Source organism: Chiloscyllium plagiosum, unplaced genomic scaffold, assembly GCF_037043375.1.
Source record: "Chiloscyllium plagiosum isolate Xiang-an unplaced genomic scaffold, Cpla_swu_hap1 HiC_scaffold_6, whole genome shotgun sequence".
Classification (NCBI taxonomy): Eukaryota; Metazoa; Chordata; class Chondrichthyes; order Orectolobiformes; family Hemiscylliidae; genus Chiloscyllium; species Chiloscyllium plagiosum.
Genome location: NW_028270144.1, coordinates 98,856,852 through 98,878,711, shown reverse-complemented (window position 1 = coordinate 98,878,711; position 21,860 = coordinate 98,856,852). Strand labels below are relative to the sequence as shown.

The following is a 21,860-nucleotide window of genomic DNA, read 5'->3' as shown; positions in this document are numbered from 1 at the left end:
TTCCATTGTCATCTTAAATTGTACTAAAGATGCACGCTTAACAATCCACACCAAATGATAAATATAACCTGTTTAGCGGTATACAAGTTTACTGCAAATCCACATTAATTGGGGGTGTACCCAGAGTATTCAGAATGAAAAGATCACTAAAATTAGGACTTAGTGAGCAAAATTTAGATATCATGGCGTGACTGCCAGTATTGTATAGTGTCTAGGATATCAGACATTGAGGAAGCAGAAAGGAAAAATATTTCATTATAGTAGTGAGATTAACTCATGAATAGCACTCTGAACTGAATTAATAGAACCTGTCTGCTGCATTTGGCAAACACTATGTTGTCCTTTTCATTCTGTTGTCTTAATTATACAGTTTTCATTGTTGTCTTCTGGTGCTTTTAAAAATATTAGCTTCTGTTCCCTTGGACTAAAGAGGGAGAAAAATCATCCACACTTTATCCATTTAGCTGTCTTGGCAAATAATTAAAAAAAAGCTAGTGAGGGAATGATGAGTATATTTTTTCCATTTTCTGTTCTAGTTCTGCAATATTAGTGAATTTAGAGTCTCAAATCACCAGAATATTGCAACAATCTCAATATCTTGAAACACAATTAGCTATTAGATTTTTAAAAATTTACTTGGTGGTAGGCATTGCTGGCTGGGTCAGTGATGGTGATGGAGAAAGTGAGGACTACAGATGCTGGAGATCAGAGTCAAGACTGTGTAGTGCTGGAAAAGCAGAGCAGGTCATGCAGCATCCAAGGAGCAGGAAAATTGATGTTTTGGGCAGGAGCCCTTCTTCTTCATCCTCTGATGACACAGTGATGGTGGTGAACAGCCTCCTTGCCCTGTTGCAGTCCATGTGCTGTAGGTATACCCATAATGTTGTTAAGAAAGAAATTCTGGAATTTCAACCCAACAGCACCAATGGTAATATATTTCCAAATTGTACTCCTATGTATCTGCTTCCTTTGTCCTTCTTAATGGAACTAGTAATGGGAAGCTGCTGTCTAAGATTTGGTGAATTTCTGCAGTGCATCTTATAGGTGGTACAGAGCTTGGTGGCAGAAGGATACGATGGTTGTACGTATGATGCCAGGCAAGTGGGGAGTATTCCATCACAATCCTGACTCATGCCTTGTGGATTGTGGTCGGTTGGTGATTCAGGCAGGGAGTTACTCACTGCAGAAATTCAAGCAGTTCACCTGCTCTTGTAGCCACTGTGTTTATATGTAAAGTCCAGTTCAGTTTCTGGTCAATGATAACCTCCAAGATGTTGACAGTAGGGAATTCAGCATCCAGAAATGATGGTTCGGCTGTCTCTTTCTGGCAGTGGTTATTGTCTAATATTTATGTGGCTAATGTTATTTGCTACTTTTCAGCCCAAGCCTGGATATTGTCGAGATCTTATTTCATTTTGAATATGAACTGCTTCAGCATCTGAGGAGTTGCAAATTATACTGAACATTGTGCAATCGTTTGTGAAGATCCTCACTTCTGACCTCCTGAATGTAATTGATGAAGTAGCTAAAGATAGTTGGGCTTAGGACACTACCCTGATGGTCTCCTGCCATGCTGACCTGGAGCTGAGATGACTGACGTCCAACAACCATGACCATTCTTTTAGAAGAATGAGGGGAGATCAACTTGAGGTATTCAAGATGATAAAAGATGTGGATAAAATAGATGTGTTGCAGATGCTTCCTCTTGTGGAGAATTTGAGGACAAGAGGTCATAGTCTTAGGAGAAGGGATTGTAAATTGAAAACAGAGTTGAGAAGAAACTACTTCTCTGAGGATTATGAATCTGTGGAATTCGCCACCCCAAAGTGCGGTGGATGCTGGGACAGTGAATAAATTTAAGGATGAGTTAGACAGGTTTTTAATTGGTAATGGGTTGAAGGGGTATGGAAGGAAGGCAGAAAATGGAGGTGAGGAGCATACCAGCCATGATCGAATGGCAGAGCAGACTCGATGAGCTGAATGGCCTAATTCTGCTCCTATATCTTATGAACTTCCTTTGTGCCAGATAGGACACCAGCAGCAGAGTTTTTCCCCTGATTCCGACTGACTTACGTTTTACTAGTGTTCCTGATGCCACACTCAGTCAAATGCAAGCTTGATGTCAAGGGCAGTCACAATCACCTGACCTCTGGAATTCAGCTCTTTTGTCCATGTTTGAACCAAGGCTGTATGAAGGTTAAGAGCTGAATGGCCATGTATCAGTGAGCAGGTTATTGCTAAGCAGGTGCTGCCTGAAAGCATTATTGATGACATCGTCCATCACTTTACTGACAATTGAGAGTAGACTGATAGGTGGTAACTGGCTGGGTTGAATTTGTCCTGCTTTTTGTATATGAAACATACCTGGGCAATTTTCCACATTCATGGATAGATTCTGTGGTTGTAACTGTATCGTAGCTTGGCTAGAGGCGAGACATAGTTCTAATACAAGAAATGATACTTTGTAAGCAAATGAGAAGCATTGAGAGATCATGGCATAGTGATAGTATCATGTCTGAGAAATACAGTGGTCTAGGCTAAAGCTTCGGGGTTCCCGAGTTCAAATTCTGCCATGGCAATAGAGGAGTTTAGATTCAGTTATGAAAACAACTGGTCTCAATGTTGATAGCCATGACAACCATCATCAGTTGGGGGAAAAACATCTAGTCTTGGAGGGAAGGAGATCTGCTATCCTATCCTATCTGCTCTGATCTACATGCAACTGCAGACCCATGGCAATGTGTTTGACTCTTAAAATATCCTCTGAGCAACATTTGGGAAGCCTTCAAGAGTTTGAATAATGCTAGCATTTGATTATGAGAGACAAGTGCTTACCAAATCTACAGGAGTTTTGAGAATGTAATTAGAAGAATAGGTTGGTGAAAACTAGTGGGTTTGGTGTATTTGGCTTTTCTGAAGACGTCTGATAAGATCCCTCATTAGAAATGATTGAATAAAGTTAAAACACATGGATAGGGAGTAATGCATCAGCATGGGTTGAGAATTAGTTGACACAGGAAACAGAAAATGACCCATTTATTCCCATTCTAATACTATATCACTACTAATGAGCCGTTTAAGAGAGCCAAATCCAACATTTCCAACTTTGCTGATGACATTGAACTAGGTGGGATTGAAAGTTGTGAGGAGGAGGTAAGGAGCATTCAAGGGAATTTAAACAAGTTGAATCATGGCAGATGCAGTACAACATTACTAGAAGTGAAGTTATTCAGTATTTAAATGGTGATATATTGGACAAAGTGAATTTATAAAGGGTTCTGGATGTCTATGTGCAGCCATCGATGAAATAGGCGGGCAGGTCCAGTAAGCATTTAGGAGGACCAATGGTAAGTTGGCCTTCATTGCAAAATAATTTAAGTTCAGAAGTAGTGTTTTCTTACTGTAGGTATGCAGGCCTATGGTGAGACCAAATCTGGATTATTGCATACTTGTCCACGTCCCTCCAGGCAGTAACAAGGGTTAATAGGGTAGTTAAGAAGGGACACCTGATTTTTATCAGTTGTGGCATAGATTATACGAGCAGGGAGGTTATCTTGGAGCTGTATTAAACTTTGGTTAGGCCAGATTTGGATTATTATGTGCAGTTCTGGTCACTGCATAAAAGGAAGGGTGTGACTGCACTGGAGGGAGTGCAGAGCAATTGTTTCCTGGGTTGGAACAGTATAGGTATGAATAGAGGGTCAATAAGCTAAGGTTGTTTTCTTCAGAGTGGAGAAGACTGGGGTGGGGGTTTCTGGTTGAGGTGTAGAAGATGGTGATGGGCAAGGACAGCTTAGATAAAAGCAGCTGTTCCCTTTAGTTGAAGAGTCAGTAACAAATGGGGATGTTTTTAGGTGCAAAGCAAAAGACTAAGCGAATTGAGGAAAATGTTTTCACCCAGAGGATGTTGGGAATCCGAAAGGCAGTTGAGCTAAGGCACCTCACAACCTTGAAAGGATAGGTGGATATGTGTTTGAAGCATTCAGGCTATGGACCAAATCCTGGAAAGTGGGAGCAGTGTAGATCTAGAGTCGGTGCAGACTCCATGGGCAAAAAGGCCCTACTGTAGTGTATGAATCATAAAAACAAACCTTGCTGCCAGCTATGTTCAAAGGATGAAAGGAAAGAAGGTAAGAACAAGTTCATTCTCTTAAGAGTTTACTGTAATGGGCAGGGAAAGAAAGGAAACTGGGAACTCTTTTGTCATTATTTTAAGTCCAATATTTTTGAAATGGACCCAAACACCAGTTCAGTAAATTATTACTTTGATGTACCCACATTGAATACAAAGATTTATATAGGATTTACAGTGGAAATTTTGTATATTTTATCTTGCAGCTTTTCCAAATTGACAATCGCCTTATACTCTTAGATAATTCTGTCCATGATATATTATCATAGTGTTTCTTGAAATTATATGCTAAAGCCTTGCTACCAAGAAGCTGAGGTATAGTTGCATTTTTGCAGTGTAGGTTTTAATGTATAGCATTGCTGAGAGTGGCTACAACAAAGGTAAGCGATGAGAAGTTTCCTTTGTCTTGAAGATGATTTTGTAGGTTATAGTGGTATCTGTGTTAGTTACTTGAGCAGCACATAAAACCAAACCTTTTTCACAATTTAGCACTCTTGCTTGGATATGATTTATCTGTGATGAACTGATGTCAGTTTAAAGATGATATGTGTATGGTATAGTAGACCTGTGTTGCTGGACTAATGATCTGATGACATGACTTCAAATTCCACCACAACAACTGGGCTACCTAAATTCACCAAAGGAATTAAAACAAAAATAAGGAATAAAACAAAAATCAAGTTAGTATTAGTAGTTATTTCGATGAAAGTATCAGATTGCCATAAATACCAAGTGCCTTTTAGGGAGAGAAATCTGCTGCCCTTGTCTGGCCTCTATAACTCTACAACCCCACAACACAATATTGACTCTTAAGTATTCTTCAAAATGGCCTAGGAAATCACATGGTTCTATTCAAGGCAGTGGTTCTGCATCCGAGCTGAAAAATGTGTTGCTGGAAAAGCGCAGCAGGTCAGGTAGCATCCAAGGAGCAGGAGAATCGACGTTTCGGGCATAAGCCCTTCTTCAGGAATGAGGAAGGTGTGCCAAGCAGGTTATGATAAAAGGTAGGGAGGAGGGACTTGGGGGAGGGGCATTGGGAAGGCGATAGGTGGAAGGAGGTTAAGGTGAGGGTGATGGGGCGGAGAGGTCGGGAAGAAGATTGCAGGTCAAGAAGGCGGTGCTGAGTCCGAGGGTTGGGACTGAGATAAGGTGGGGGGAGGGGAAATGAGGAAGCTGGAGAAATCTGCATTCATCCCTTGTGGTTGGAGGGTTCCTAGGTGGAAGATGAGGCGCTCTTCCTCCAGATGTCATGTTGCCATGGTCTGGCGATGGAGGAGGCCAAGGACCTGCATGTCCTTGGCGGATTGGGAGGGGGAGTTAAACTGTTCAGCCACAGGGCGGTTGGGTTGGTTGGTGCGGGTGACCCTGAGGTGTTCTCTGAAACATTCCGCAAATAGGCGGCCTGTCTTCTTGAACCAGGATTCTCGCCCACCCTCTGACGACTCCTTCTCCCACCTCCAACACACCCCATCCACTTGGACACCCCGTGCTGACCTCTTACCCGCCCTCGATCTCCTCATAGCCAACTGCTGCTGCGACATTACCCGCCTCAACCTGTCCACCCCTCTTACCCACTCCAACCTCTCACCCTCGCAATGTGCAGCCCTCCACTCCCTCTGCTACAACCCCAACCTTCCTATCAAACCGGCAGACAAGGGAGGCGCGGTGGTAGTTTGGCGCACCGATCTTTACATTGCTGAGGCTAAACGCCAGCTCGCGGACACCTCCTCCTACTGACCCCTTGACCATGACCCCACCTCCCACCACCAAACCATCATCTCCCAGACCATCCAGAACCTCATCATCCCAGGGGATCTCCCATCCACCGCCTCCAACTTCATAGTCCCACAACCCCGCACCGCCCGTTTCTACCTCCTGCCCAAAATCCACAAACCTGACTGCCCCGGCCGACCCATTGTCTCTGCCTGCTCCTGCTCCACCGAACTCCTCTCTGCATACCTCGACACGGTCCTGTCCCCCTTAGTCCAAGAACTCCCCACCTACGTTCGGGACATCACCCACGCCCTCCACCTCCATGATTTTCGCTTCCTCGGCCACCAACCCCTTATCTTTACCATGGACATCCAGTCCCTGTACACCTCCATCCCCCATCACGAAGGCCTCAAAGCTCTCCGCTTCATCCTTTCCTGCCAACCCAACCAGTACCCTTCCACTGATACCCACCTTCGACTGACTGAACTGGTCCTCACTCTGAACAACTTCTCTTTCCAATCCTCCCACTTCCTCCAAACCAAAGGAGTAGCCATGGGCACCCGCATGGGCCCCAGCTATGCCTGCCTCTTCGTCGGATATGTGGAACAGTCCATCTTCCGCAGGTACACTGGCCCCACCCCCCACCTTTTCCTCCGCTACATCAATGACTGTATCGGCGCTACCTCGTGCTCCAACAAGGAGGTTGAACAATTTTACTAACACCTTCCACCCCGACCTCAAATTTACCTGGACCATCTCAGACTCCTCCCTCCCCTTCATAGACCTCTCCATTTCTATCTCTGGTGACTGACTCAACACGGACATTTACTATAAACCGACAGACTCCCACAGCTACCTAGATTACACCTCCTCCCACCCTGCCTCCTGTAAAAACGCCATCCCATATTCCCAATTCCTTTGCCTCCGCCGCATCTGCTCCCAGAAGGACCAATTCCAGTACCGAACAACCCAGATGGCCTCCTTCAAGACCGCAATTTCCCCTCATACGTGGTTGACGATGCTGTCCACCGCATCTCCTCCACTTCCCGCTCCTCCGCCCTTGAACCCCACCCCTCCAATCACCACCAGGACGGAACCCCACTGGTCCTCACGTTCCACCCCACCAACCTCCAGATACATCGTATCATCCTTCATCATTTCCGCCACCTCCAAACAGACCCCACCACCAAGGATATATTTCCCTCCCCTCCCCTATCAGCGTTCTGGAAAGACCACCCCCTCTGCAACTCCCTCGTCAGGTCCACACCCCCCACTAACCCAACCTCCACTCCCGGCACCTTCCCCTGCAACCGCAAGAAATGCAAAACTTGCGCCCACACCTGCCCCCCCACCCCCCCATTTCCTTCCAAGGCCCCAAGGGATCCTTCCATATCCGTCACAAATTCACCTGCACCTCCACACACATCATTTACTGCATCCGCTGCACCCGATGTGGCCTCCTCTACATTGGGGAGACAGGCCGCCTACTTGTGGGACATTTCCGAGAACAGCTCAGGGACCCCCACACCAACCAACCCAACTGCCCCGTGGCGGAACACTTTAACTCCCCCTCCCAATCCGCCAAGGACATGCAGGTCCTTGGCCGCCTCCATCGCAAGACCGTGGCAACACGACGCCTGGAGGAAGAGCGCCTCATCTTCCACCTAGGAACCTCCAACCAGAAGAGATGAATGCAGATTTCTCCAGCTTCCTCATTTCCCCTCCCCCCATCTTATCTCAGTCCCAACCCTCAGACTCAGCACTACCTTCTTGACCTGCAATCTTCTTCCCGACCTCTCCGCCCCCACCCCCTCTCCGGCCTATCACCCTCACCTTAACCTCCTTCCAACGCCCCTCCTCCAAGTCCCTCCTCCCTACCTTTTTATCTTAGCCTGCTTGGCACACCTTCCTCATTCCTGAAGAAGGGCTTATGCCCGAAACGTCGATTCTCCTGCTCCTTGGATGCTGCCTGACCTGCTGCGCTTTTCCAGCAACACATTTTTCGGCTCTGATCTTCAGCATCTGCAGTCCGAACTTTCTCCTAGTGGTTCTGCATCAGCTTCTCAAAGGCATTGAGGGATGACCAAGACTGATCCTGCCACTTGGCTGGACAAATACTGCTCAACAATAATAAAGAAGCTTAGCACCCTCCAGGACAAAGCAACCCTCTTACTTGGCACCACATCCACAAACACTCACTGGTTCTTCCACTAATGCTGAATAGCAATAGTACGTACCATCTATTAAAATGCACTACAGAGGCTCCTTAGAACAGCACCATCCACACCCATGACAAGGGCAGCTGATTGGAATATCACCTGCAATTTACTGTCCAAGTCACTCACTATCCTAACTATGAAATATATCGCTGTTTTTTCAGTGTTACTGGGTCAAAATCCTGGAACTCACTCCCTAATGGCATTGTGGGTATACCTACATCAAGTGGCCTGCAGCAGTTCACGAAGGCAGCTCATCAGCACCTTCTCAACGGCAACTAGAGACGGGCAATAAATGCCTGCTCAGCCAGCGATGCCCACCTCTCATGAATGACTTTTAAAATCCTGTGAGTAAACATCAAGAGTGAATTGATGTATTCATGTAAGTAGTAGAGGAATTTGTAACAATGTAAGCTTGCAATTAGTTTTCATTACCAACAGAATAGACATCAGACAATTCTCCACTGGAAAATGTCCTTCGATTTGGCTAAACTATTGTGCTTCAGAAAGAAAATTCAAAACATCATTTATCACTTTACAAAAAGTCCCACATGGCAACTTGGTTAAGAGCAGAGGGGCAAATTTGTTCTCCAAATGATCAAAGGCAAATAGCACTTGCAATTCAATCTGGATGATTGCTGCAGCAACTTCAGACAAGAAGCAAGTGGGTGAATGCATGCAGAACATCAAATGTTGCTTTGAGTTGCAACTCTCTCCTGTGAGCTTTATAACCATCACAGCTTGTATTTGATCTTCCTGTTAAGAACATTTCTCCATTTTGTTCATTAAACTTGCCACAGAAAGCTACATAGAGTCATGCAGCATGGAAACAGACCCTTCAGTCCAACTCATCCATGCTCATCAAACATCCCAATCTGATGAAGGCCCATTTGCCAGCATTTGGCCCATATCCCTCTAAACTCTTCCTATTCATATACACAAACAGATGCATTTTAAATGTTGTAACTGTACCCACCTCCACCACTTCATGTTGACATTATCAGCATAATTTTAACAATGTGATGAGTGTTAATGGCTGTCATCCAAGTGTTCTGGAATCAAATGGTAATGATTACAACTGGAGAGTTTTATTTCATCACTTTTGAGATTTCGGAAGATTTTAAAAGTTGTAATATCAAAAAAATCCTATTTTCACTTGCTGTCTTTCAATGGTTTCTTTGCCTCTCAATTTTTCTTTATGTGCCTAATTTCACTTTTGTTTCATCAGATTTAGTTATGTCTCTCAGTCCTTTGTGTTTTTCCCCCTTAAATCTCAATAACTATGGAGGTACGCTTGTTAGTGGCCTAGTTGATTGAGGTCCTAAGTGACTTGTTTCCCTCATTGCCCCATTATCCAATCTCATTCTGTAACTATGTGGGGGTGGTGCTTTGGGAGCTCACAGATGCTTAGGAGGCAGTCTAACTAATGCCATGATAACCCCCCCACCCCTGAAAAACCTGATTTATTGTGTTCAATTCCAATTTAGACTGTCCGATTCAAGAATTAACATAATTGGGAAAAATGAACATCTTAACTGCTGCATGAATTTGATTTTGTCTACCTGAATTTCAGCAGGTTGAAAATAGTAAGTTCTGGATCAGTGGTGCTGGAAGAGCACAGCAATTCAGGCAGCATCCGATGAGCAGCAAAGTTCCAGTAGTGCAATATTTCCACTGAGTTGTAATGACATGATTAAACCTGTGGCTTATTGTGGGCATTTTACTCACATTGTCAGTAATGGAACTTTAATGAGATTTTGCATAATAGTGCAAATTTTAAAACTCGGTCACAAAAGAATTGTGCTATTGCCAAAATACTGTTCCCTAATTCTTCAGTGACATTATAGCCAAATTGCACTGCCAAAATACACATTATACCAGAACTACTGTCACTCTCCCCTTCATACTTTGCCAAACTGTTATCACAATTTTCAGAACTCCGATTTGAGAAAGGTGGATGGAGCCTGCAGCCATCAATGCAAGTTCCATAATTTAACACAAATGATAATTCTGTGTATTGTCAATGTATTTATTTATTATCTCATAAATTGCTGTGAGACCATTTAAAAATCCAGTAATGCACAAATAATAGAGCACAGGAGATCACAGTAATTTCATAGATATTTTGTGCTGTTTCATTTTGTGGCACATTTTTCTGCAGTTCAAGATAGTCACCAGGACCTTATAGCATGCACAGTGGAAATTTGTACTTTTACAAAAGTATGCTTTGGAATCTTTATATTTGGAATAGAATTCATTTTATCTGATTCAAAGTTTTTTCTTAAGAAAATGTCTTGCATTATACAGTGCTCTCCATCAGAAACATTTTGTGGAGGTATCAAATTAATTAACTGATGCAAACAAAATGTTTGTTTTCAAGCATAATCCAAACTAGGGACCGAAATATAATAATTTCAGCAATGAATTCAGGTGGCGCTTCTTTACCAAGAGTGTAGTTAAAATGTGCAACTTACTAATAGAGAGGGTAGTTTGAGGCAGTCAGCTTTGTTACAGTCAAAGGAAGCTAGATAAATGCACACTACAGAAAGGGGAAGTAGCATATTGGGCTAGATTGGGAGAGATGGGAGTTTTTTAAAACTCTCTCTAAGATCGTGGGCTAACCTGTATTTATTGTGCATCCCTAAGAAGGTGGTGATGAGCTGCTCTTTTGAACCACTGCAGTCCACGTGCTGTAAATTGACCCACAATGTCCTTAGAGAGTGAATTCTAGTATTTTGGTCCAGTGACAGTGAAGGAACGGAGATGTATTTCCAAGTCAAGATGCTGTTTGGCTTGGCGGGGAACTTATTTGCTGCCCTTATCCTTCTACATGGAAGTGGTCATGGGTTTGTAAGTTGCTGTCTAAGGATCTTTGGTGAATTTCTTTGCTGGAGGGAGTGGGTGCTTATTTGTGTGGTGACAGTCAAGCAGGCTGCTTTATTCTGGACGGTGTTAAGTTTTCTTGAATGTTATTGGAGCTGCATCCAGCCAGGCAGGTGGGGAGTATTCTGTTACATTCCTGACCTTGTACCTTGTAGATTGTTAACAGGCTTTGGGGAGTCCAGAGGTGAGTTACTCATAGAATCCCTACAGTGTGGAAACAGGTCCTTCGGCCCAGCAAATCCACACCGACCCTCCAAAGAGTATCCCAACCAGACCCATTCCCCTATTACTCTACACTAACTCCTGACTAATGCACTTAACCTACATATCCCTGAACACAATGGGCAATTTAGTGTGGCCAATTCATCTGAATGTGGGAAGAAACCAGAGCACCTGGGGGAAACCCATGCAGAAACGGGAAGAATGTGCAAACTCCACACAAACAGTTGCCCGAGGCTGGATTCAAACCTGGGTCCCTGGCGCTGTGAGGCAGCAGTACCAACCATTGAGCCACCATGCCATCCCAGTATTTGCCACTGTATTCCTAACCTCTGACCTGCTCTTGTAGCTACTGTGTTTATGATGAGTTCAGTTGAGTTTCTGTTCAAGGGTAACCCCCAGGATGTTGGGGCTTCAGTGAAGGTAACACCTTTTGAATGTCAAAGGGTGGTGGTTAGATTGTCTCTTCTTGGTGACGGTCATTGCCTGGCATTTGTATGGTGCAAATGTTACTGGCACTTGTCACCCCAATCCAGATCTTGTTGCATTTGAACATGACTGCTCAGTATCAGAGGAACTGCAAATAGCATTTTGTGCAATCCTCAGTGAACGTCCCCACTTGTGACCTTATCCTGGACAAAGTGTCATTGATGAAGCAACTGAAGATGGTTGAGCTGAGGACACTATCCTGAGGAACTCTTGCATAGATATCCTGGACCTTCAACAACCACAGCCATCTTCCCAGGTGCTGAGTATGATTCCAACCAGCAGAGAATTTGTTTCCAGATGCCCGTTTTTTGCTAGGACTGTTGGATGCCGCAATTGGTTGAATGCAGCAATGATGTCAAGGACTGTCACTTTTACCTCATCTCTGGAATTCAGCTGTTTCATCCATGTTTGAACCAAGTCTGTACTGAGTTAGGAGCTGACTGGCCCTGGCGAGCCTAATCTGAGAGTCACTAAGCGATTTATTGCTGAGCAGAAAGCTCAAAGGAAGGGTCTCAGGACCTGAAACATTAACTCTAATTTCTCTCCACAGATGCTGCCAGACCTGCTGAGCTCTTCCAGCAATTTGTGTTTTTGTTTCTGATTTCCAGCATCTGTAGCTCTTTTATTTTTTATTTACTGTTCAGGACTGCAGAATTTAGATCTGACCTGTTAGTAGTGGGATCACTTAGCTCTGTCTATTACTTGCTGCTTATGCTGTTTGGCATGCATGTTTGGTAGCTTCACCAGGATGATGTCTCATTTTTAGATATGCCTGGTGCTGCTCCAGACATGCCCTCCTGCACTCTCCATTGAACCTAGGGTTGATTCCCTGGCTTGCTGGTAATGGTTGAGTGGGGATCTACCGGGCCATGAGGTTGAGATTGTGCTGGAGTACAATTCTCCTGCTGCTGATGGCCCCCAGTGCTTCACGGATGCCCAATCTTGGGAGGGTTGCTTGATCTATTCAAACTTTGTCCCATTTAGTATGGTTGCAGTGCCGCACAACATAATAGAGAGTATTCTTATTGTGCAGATGTGACTTGGTCTCCACAAAGATTGTGCAGCCATCATTCTGACTGATACTGTCATGGAAAGATGCATCTGCAGCTGGCAGATTGGTAAAGAATATGTCAAGTACGTTTCTCTCTGTTGGTTCCTTCACCATCTGCCACAGACTCAGTCTAGCAGCTGTGTCTTTTAGGATCCAACCAGCTTGATCAGTAGTGTTGCTACCAAGCCATTGTTGGCAGTGGACATTGAAATCTGCCACCCAGAGTACATTTTGTGCCCTTTCAATAGTCAGTGCTTCCTCCAAGTGTTGTCCAACATGCAAGATTACTGATCAGCCGAAGGAGGGCAGTATGTGGTAATCGCGAGGTTTCCTTGCCCATGTTTAACTTGAAGCCATGTTGAGGACCCCCAGGGCGACTCCCTCCTGACTGTATACCACTGTGCTGTCGCCTCTGTTGGGTCTGTCCTGCTGGTGGGAAAGGACGTATACAGGGATAGTGATGATGGTGACTGGGACATTGTCTGTTAAATATGATTCTTGTGAGTATGGTTGCATCAGGCTCTTGCTTGACTAGTTTGTGAGACAGCTGTCCCAATTTTGGCAATAGCCCCCAAATGTTATTAAGGAAGGCTTTGCAGGTTCTTTTTGAAGCATTAACTGGAGCATAATCACAAACACTATCCTGTTCGTACAAGTAGCTTTTAACTGTGTTGCCAATACTTTGTAATCTCACAGAATAATTTATAGTTATTTGATATACCACACTGTGAGTAGCTCAATTTTGCAGCCTTTTAGCCTGGATAACAAAGCTACCATCTACCTAGTCCAAATGTGAGCTTGTCCATATCAAATTGAAGGAAATATTACAAACTGAATAGCAATAGGCAACATCTAATCAAAGAAACAAATGCAGCACATCAAATGTATTCTGGTACAATAGGAGGAACGGTGTCAAAGATTGGGTTCCAAACAACACGTTAGAAAGAGAAATTAGATCAGTTTTGGTGTTTAATCAAATGGTATTGTTAAATGAACCTAGAAAAATGACAGAACGTGCATTTACACACAACTTTTTATGCAAGTATAAATCTGCTTCCATAGCTATTAATAACTAACTTATTTACCACACTTAGCACATCCTCTGTAGAAACTGCTGTTCCCTTCACACAACATTTTTCTTTCATTAATCCTGTAAACTGACTGTTTCATTAAGTAAGTGTCTGGGAATATTGTCTTTTCAGTCTGATTAAATACAGCAGCAATTACTTCATCTGTTGGGGGAGAGCAAACATGAAGAGAATTGAAATATTGTAACTGATTTTCTCTGACAGACTGTATGTGACTTGTGTAGATAGACCTGCGAACATTTTGCTTGGCCTTAAAATGGTGGATAGGTAGCAAAGAGGAAATGGGGCAGAAAAATTGGAAATATGGTTTTGTCCCATTTTTAAATATCTCCTTTTGTGTATTCTGTGAAAGTGCTCCTTAAATTCCTAAACAGTGAACTTAAAAATGTTTTCACAACCTTTTTGTTTTTGCATTTTAGGGCTTTTGATGTGGAACTCCTCTACATTGCCCAGTGTTTAAAGATTCCAGTTGCCGAAGTTGCTGTGCAATGGACAGAAATAGAGGGTAAGTTATTTACACCCAGAGAAGAAAAAGCAAGGAAATGGGATCACTTCTAACAACTGGGTCATTAGCATGAAGCTATATCGTTTCATTACTTAAGCCACGCCATAAATGCAGCTGTGGTTTATGCTTAACTGTGTAGCATTCATGCACTAATTTGGAAATTACTGGGTTTTTGCTCCTGTGTTTAGCATTTTATCTGGGAATGGTATCAAAGTGGAAGTAAAATCTAAGGATATTTGTTTACCACTCCAAGCAATCAGTTTAGAATCTGCTTTGGAAGTGAGCAATACTTGTTTTTTCAGGTGGATCATGTAAGGGGAAGGTGAATTACAACAGTATTAGGCAGGAACTGGAGAAATAAGATTGGGGGTGGCTGTTTGAGGGTAAATCCATGTGGGAGTCTTCTAAAGGCCAGTTGATCAGAGTTCAACTTTAGGATGAAAGATAAGGATGTCAAGATTCGGGGACCCTGGATGATGATGATGATATTGAAAAGTTAGTCAAAAAGTAAAAAACATACATAAGGTTTAGAAAATATAAAGGAAGCAGAAAGAACATAAAGAAACAAATAAGCCTAAAAGGGGCAATGAAATGTCCTTGTCAAGTCATATTAAGAAGAATGCCAAGGCACTCTGTCTTAATTGTGCAACTGCTTATTCTGAGAGAATTCCCTCTGGTCCTAGACTGACCCAAGGAGAAAAAACCTTTCTGCATCTACCTTTTCATTTCCATGAGAATCTTGTGCGTTTCAATAAGGTCACCTCTCATTCTTCTATATCTCAACAAGTACAGGTCCAATATATTCAACCTCTCCTCATTAAATAATCCCTCCATATCTGATATCAGCCTCGGAAACCTACTCTGGACTGCCTCCGATGCTAGTATATCCTTAGATAATGAACCATAGATGGTTTAAGTCTATGGCACTCCAGTGGAATGAATGCAGCCATCTATTAAATTTGTGAAATTGGTTGTATATGTTATTTGCTCGATGAAATAATGATGCAATTGAAACCCATACCATCTTCCTATTAATTGAAAAAAAACCACTTGTAAAGAACTCAAGAATATATTTTGTAATGATGCTGCTCCTTTAACAAGGTTAGCATGTCCTTGTTTTTTTCCCAGGAGATTGTAAAGACACAGACTCCGAAATGTCTGGGGTTGATCTCCTTGAGAATGTTTTCAAGTTTTTTTTTAAAACACAAACACTTGTACAATGAAACGGGAGTGGCTCAGCTTTTTTCTGGTTTGGTTTGGTTTTAGCAGTCTGGCTGTTCTCTGGAGGCAGGCAGTTCAGTTTGAGGCTGCTGGTCCAAGAAACCGCTCCATGGAAGAAGGTGTCCCATGCTGAGTCCCTCTGGCCTCTCTCTCTCTCTCTCTCTCTCTCCCCTGTAAGACCCTGTGTTTGATTTTACCTTTTTGCCAAGGGGTGTTTATGGGCATTGTTGGAGGAATTTGGAATAATATCATTAAGTTGGGATAATCTGTTGGGTTTTTTGAGTAGGGTTAAATTATTCTATTATTCTGTTCATTTTTGTTTGTGTTTCATTCAGTAACCTTGCAAATTGTTTTGTTTAAAACTAAGTGGTTGGACCAGCTGCATCTCCTGGAATATCCATCTACACCTGCTTAAACAACTAGCAAAGTTAGATCCAGGCTACTTTCTTGGAGTGTTTTGAGAGAGTCTGACCTGGTCCATAACAATTTATTATGCACCAATATGTTCAATGAGTTGTCTAGATAAATGATCGACATAATTCTAGACAGACTATAACTTTCTTATTCTGAAATATTGAAAAACTTGACTGTTTAGTTACTGACCCTCACTCTTACATTAGTTTTAATATTCAGCTCAATCTGTTCATTTTCCTCCACCAGAAGCATATCTTTTTTGTCTTAAATTTGGTATTTTGAATGGGATAGGTAATGCCACTGATAGGTGGAGCACTGAGCTTGTAAACTCAAACAGAGCAATGTCGTGCCATGTCAAGCAATGAAGCAACCGCTAATTGTTCTCAAGGTGGCACCACTGATCTATTCACAGGGTGGAAACAAACACCAGCATTAACCAAATTATGCAGACCACCATTCACGATGGCCGTCAGGAGGCATTTACATCTGCAAGGCTTAGTGACTTCGGTCTCCTGTGACAAGGATCTTAGGTGGATGACTTTGTGACTTGTGCACTGGTTTCTACTGTAATTAAATGGCAGAATGAGAACTGTTACTTGTATTGTTGTAAACAGTAAGGAGTAAAATCTTCAATTCTCCCTGTCTGGCAGAACATCCCTACATTCCTAGCATTTGTGTCTGCCCTGTGAATATATATGCAGTGCCATCTTTATGTGGCTGCTGCTTGGTCATTTCGCAGTGACTTAGCACTGCAGCAGTACTTCAATGCATTCCATTTGGTGTGCTCCATCTAGTGGTGGCATTGCTGATAAACCCATTGGTTTCTATTACTTGTGCCCTGATGAAGATTGACATATGTATAAAATTATTTTGAACTTCAGGTTGAAATAGTATTTTCCCTTGTGTGTAGCCACTTATCTTCAGTTGCACACAACCCTTCAATTTGGACCTACGAGGTACAGCTTTTCCCACTAACTTTGAACCTAGTGGAAGATGGATGCAGCTAACATAGCTATTGGACAAAATGGCTAATGACAGAAAATTGAAGATATTTAGTTAAATGCACCATTAATGCTCTGGCACTTTTCCAATGTCAGAATTGCTGCGAGTGGAAAATCAAATTTCTGATCTTAATCTAATTGACCAAAAGATAATCAAGTGTAAGATTTAAATGACATGTAGGTCCAAAGAAAGTGCCTTTTGATGGTCGGTTGTTTTGTCCTACATCTGAAGCATTGCACACGTAACTTAGGAATGTTTGTGTTAAAATTGGGGAAAAATATAATTTTCCTAGTCCTGCAGTCATTGTTAGATGTTAGGTCATCTTGGCCGGGAACAGGATTACATCTAAAAGGAAAAACAAAACATGGTGTTTTTTGAAACTCCAGAGATGCGAGTTGTAATTTATAGAGATATAAATTATTTTAACTAAATTATTCTGATGTATATAAATAAACATTTTGTGAACAAAATTCATAATAACCTTTTAACGGTTTTACAGTCTTGTGTTCTAAAATTACTGAGTGTTTTGTAAACTAGCAACATATTTTTGCAGGCCAAATGCTGCATTAGTGTGAATTCCTCTCATTTTACATTGCCTTGTAGGATCAAAGTTAGTTCCATTCTGGAGTTGGTTACAAATGGGTAAAGATCTTCTCTTCATTCGCTTACGTTACCTCACGGGTGCCTGGAATGTGGAAATGTCCAAAAAAGTCAACTAAATTATTGCACTGTATCTTTTCGTGAAGATGAAAGGACATATATCATTACTGAAATATAATCAAGGGTGGACACACAATGTTTTATGATGGATGGTAAAATATTTTGTTCTTTCTGCATACATATTGCAGTATTTTCTTTGTTTTTCTACATTGCATCCTGGTGAATAAAGTGAAAACTTTCTATCTAGGTTGTATTTTTGGTTAAATCGAAGATAAAATGTCGTGAATGACCAGATTGAGACAGCCAAAGGATTATGTTTGAGTAATGGTTTACTGGTTTTGTCTACAACATTATTACAAGGAAGTATTTTGGTTTACCTCAGACTGTAAATGAGACTACATTAGCAAAATGTACATTTATGATGTGTATTTAATGGATATCCTTAAAAATACTTTCTTTGGTGTTTTATGGTTGTCAGATGGCAGGAAATTGCCATACCAGGTTATTGATGAGACATGGGGTAAATGATTAACTCATTATGTTTGTTCGTATTTCTTTCAATTGTTTTGTATATGGATGCTTCAGTTTTATCATTAATTCTGGAGCAGTTTTGATTCCTAAGCGCAATTTTCAATGGCTAAGATGGAAAGCCAGTATAATGAGACTTATATTAATGGAGGGTTACCGCAATGGTTGATTCATAGTTAGTTTTAATTTGAAAAACCAGAACTTATCTGAAGTCCTTAAACTTGAATTAATATTTTATTCATGTACTTTAATTAAAAGTTACATTTGTAAAACATCTATCTCTGTACTTTTAACAAATGCATATTTATTTTAAGTTTCTCACTTTAATACCTACAGATACAAGAATCGCAACACACCATAGATATAGAGCAGAATTAGGCCATTTGATCATGGCCGCTCTATTTCTCAACCCCCATTCTCCTGTAATCTCCCCTTACCCCTGATCCCCTCACCAATCAAGAACCTGTCTGTACTAAATGCACTCAATGACTTGGCCTAAAGTCCTCTGCAGCAGTGAGTTCCAGAGATTAGCCATAATCTGGCTAAAGAAATTCCTCCTCGTCTGTATTCTAAAGGGTCACCCCTCACTCTGAGGCTGTGTCCTTGGGTCCTAGTGTCTCCTAAGAGTTGGAAACCTTTTCTCCACATCTACTCAACCAGGCATCTCTGTATTTTATAAGTTTTAACAAGATTCCCACCCCCAAATAAACTCCATCAACTGTCCTCAACCACTCCTTCATCCCTGGGATCATTCTTGTGAATCACTTCTGGACCCCCTCCAATACTAACACATCCTTCCAAACGCAGTCTGACCAGACCCTTTTACAGCCTCAGCAGTACATCTTTGCTTCTCTATTTTGGCCCTCTTGAAATGAATGCTAACATTGGTAGTTAGGAAGGTAAATACAATTGAATCTGTATGTTAAGGTTAAGAGAATCCTGAACTAGGACTCTCCAGTCTCTTTGTGCTTCAGATTGCCAAAGCCCCTCTCTGTTTCTATTCTTCCTCCCTCTCGCTCTCCATTACTGAATTACAATTGCCTCTTAGCCCACTCTCCTAACCTACCTGCTTCTTCAAAACTACCTGTGCCTTCACCTATCTTTGTGTCATCTGCAAACTTGGCACCAATGCCTTCAGTTCCTTCAACCAGATCATTAATGTATATTGTGAATAGTTGTGAAGTCTCAACATAGACCCCTGTGGAACTCCACTTGACTTCTTTATCCCCACTCTTTCCCTTAAGTAAAGCAATCTTCTATCCGTGCCAGAACCTTGCGCCTAACACCATGGGCACTTATTTGGCAGCCTGATGTCTGCACAAAGTTGACACACCTTCTGTTTTCAAAATGTACATGTGGTTTATTGGCTGAAACTCTACTTCCAAAGTGCTTGTATTGTTCAGTATCTGATACAGTATGTAAATACTTCCAAGTAATGTTGAGATTCAAAGCAAGATGCAAGAAATGAACATATTTTAACATGAAATCGGGCTAATTTCATATTTGAACTTTAATATGTCTATAGAAACAATGTTTGCAGTTGCAAGAAATGTAAAAAATAAAGCAACAATTAGCAAGAGGCGCAATGTTGAAGGTGAGGTTCTAAAACCCAAATTTTATTCAGTCTTTAGTCAACGCAGATATCTGGCGTGATTGAAATAGCATCTGTATACCCTGTCTTATGTACTTCAGTGTTTGAGTGTAAAACCCTTTTAAAATGAACTGTTTGGTGATGTCATTTCCTGTCCAAGTCAATGTATGATGTCATTTCTTGTTCTTTTTCTCAGGGGGATGGTAAATCGAGTCCAAGTCAATGTGTTTGTTGATAGAGTTCCAGTTGGAATGCCATGCTTCTAGGAATTCTTTAGGAATTCCAACTGGAACTTTATCAACAAACACATTGACTTGGACCCGATTTACCACCCCCCCCAGAAAAAGAACAAGAAATGACATCGCCATAGGAAATGATATCACTGACCCAAAGAAACACAAACATATAAATAGAAAGCAGGAATCATTGGCAGTGCTTTGTCTGGAGACTCACTGAAGATGTTACCTAGTATGGTGATGAAACGTCTAAAAAATGAACCTTCCAGCTCAGCGAGCAAACCTACATCCACAACCTCACCCTGAGCTACAAATCTTCTCAAAACTCACCTACTGCCATTTGCAGAAAAAACACTTGCCTCAACTATCTCCTTTCACCTTAAACCTATACCCCTTTAGTATTTGACACTTACACCTTGAGAAAAATACTCTGACAATGATTGTATAACATTCAGCATCATTTGTGTCACTTCATAAGCTGAAGCAGTCCATGTCAAAAGCAAGACCTAGTCAATATCCAGGACTGATAAGTGGCACATGCCATTCTCATTACACAAGTACCAGTCAGTGACCATCTCTAAGAAGAGAGAATGTAACAATGCCCCTTGATGTTCAAGGACATCACCTTCATAGAATCAGGGCTATTAACATCCTAGTTACCATTGACAAGAAATTGAACTGAACCAGATATATAAATACTTTGCCTCCAAGTGCAGGTCAGAAGCTAAGAAATCTCAACATCAGTAACTCGCTTCTTGTCTCACCAATGCCTCTCCATCATGTACAAGGCACACGTACACTCTCAAAGCTTTATACGATCCAGGACAGAATATCCTGCTTGATTGGTGTTTATTCATCCCTTCAATGTTCCGTCCCTTTTCTACTGCCAAACAGTGATTGTTGTGTTTACTATCTACAAAATGCACTGCAGTAACTCACTTCCAACATCACCTTCTAAACTGTAACTTCTACCACATAGGAGAAAAACAATAAGTGCATGGATACCCACCATCCCTGCAAACCACTCATCACCCTGAATTTTGAGCTTTATTATCATTCTTTCAATGTCACTGGGTCGAAATCTTGGAACTTCCTTCCTAAAAGCTTTGTGGGTTTCCCTACTCCCCAAGAATTGCAGTGTTTCATCAAGTTTGTCACCACCTTCACCAGAGCAATCAGGGATGGGTAATGAATGCTGGCCTGGTCAGTGACACTGACATCCCATGCTAAAATAAAATAAACTTGCTGTACTTCTAAGTTTTAGTTTGTGGACCATGTACAAAGACACCTTGATCCCTTTGTGCTGAAGCATTCTGCATTTCTCCCCACTTAAATAATATTTGTTTTCTATTCTTAATGTCAAAGTGGACACATCCCGTTTTTCCATATATATCCCATCAGCCAAGTTCTTGCCAAATCATTTAACCTATCTATATTCCTATGAAGCCCTATAGCTTTAGATCACCTCAGAACCAGAAGCCAGACTATTGGATTCACTGTGCACCAACAGAGACTGCAAGTACAAAGTGAAAACCTCTTCTAATACTTATGGACTATACTTTGGCCAAGTCTAGCCTCTTGGACTCTATAATATCTATTTGGGTGTGTGAATTTAAAGTGTATGTGTATGTGCATCCAAGTCAGACTGTACTTTTATTATTTTACACAAGATGTGTTGTGGACAAATGGAGATGGAGTTTAATTTACATAAGTGTGAGGTGCGACACGTTGCTAGGACAAATGAGGACAGGAATCATACATTCAATGGTAAGATCCTGGGGTACAAAGAGACCTTGAAGTGCAGGTCCATGGTTCCTTGAAAATGGAGTCATTGGTAGTCAGGGTAGTGAAGAAGGTGTTTGATACGCTTGCCTTTATTGGTCAGTGCATTGAGTATAGGAGTTGAGAGGTC

At 41.9% G+C, this 21,860-nt stretch overlaps 1 protein-coding gene across 3 annotated transcripts in view; it reads left to right on the top strand.

Moving 5' to 3' along the window:
• The window catches only part of alg5 (ALG5 dolichyl-phosphate beta-glucosyltransferase), a 40,607-nt gene extending 20,905 nt beyond the window's left edge, over positions 1-19,702 (top strand). For 2 of the 3 annotated variants that reach the window (XM_087988273.1, XM_087988272.1), the window contains exons 9-10: positions 14,211-14,296; positions 17,537-19,702. In XM_087988273.1, coding sequence (XP_087844399.1) covers positions 14,211-14,296; positions 17,537-17,652 — 202 coding nt within the window. In that variant the 3' untranslated portion in view covers positions 17,653-19,702. Of the gene's footprint in view, positions 1-8,225; positions 8,409-14,210; positions 14,297-17,536 lie in introns of those variants that run through there. The other variant, XR_015757463.1, reaches the window with a different exon arrangement.
• Positions 19,703-21,860: the final 2,158 nt, after the last annotated feature.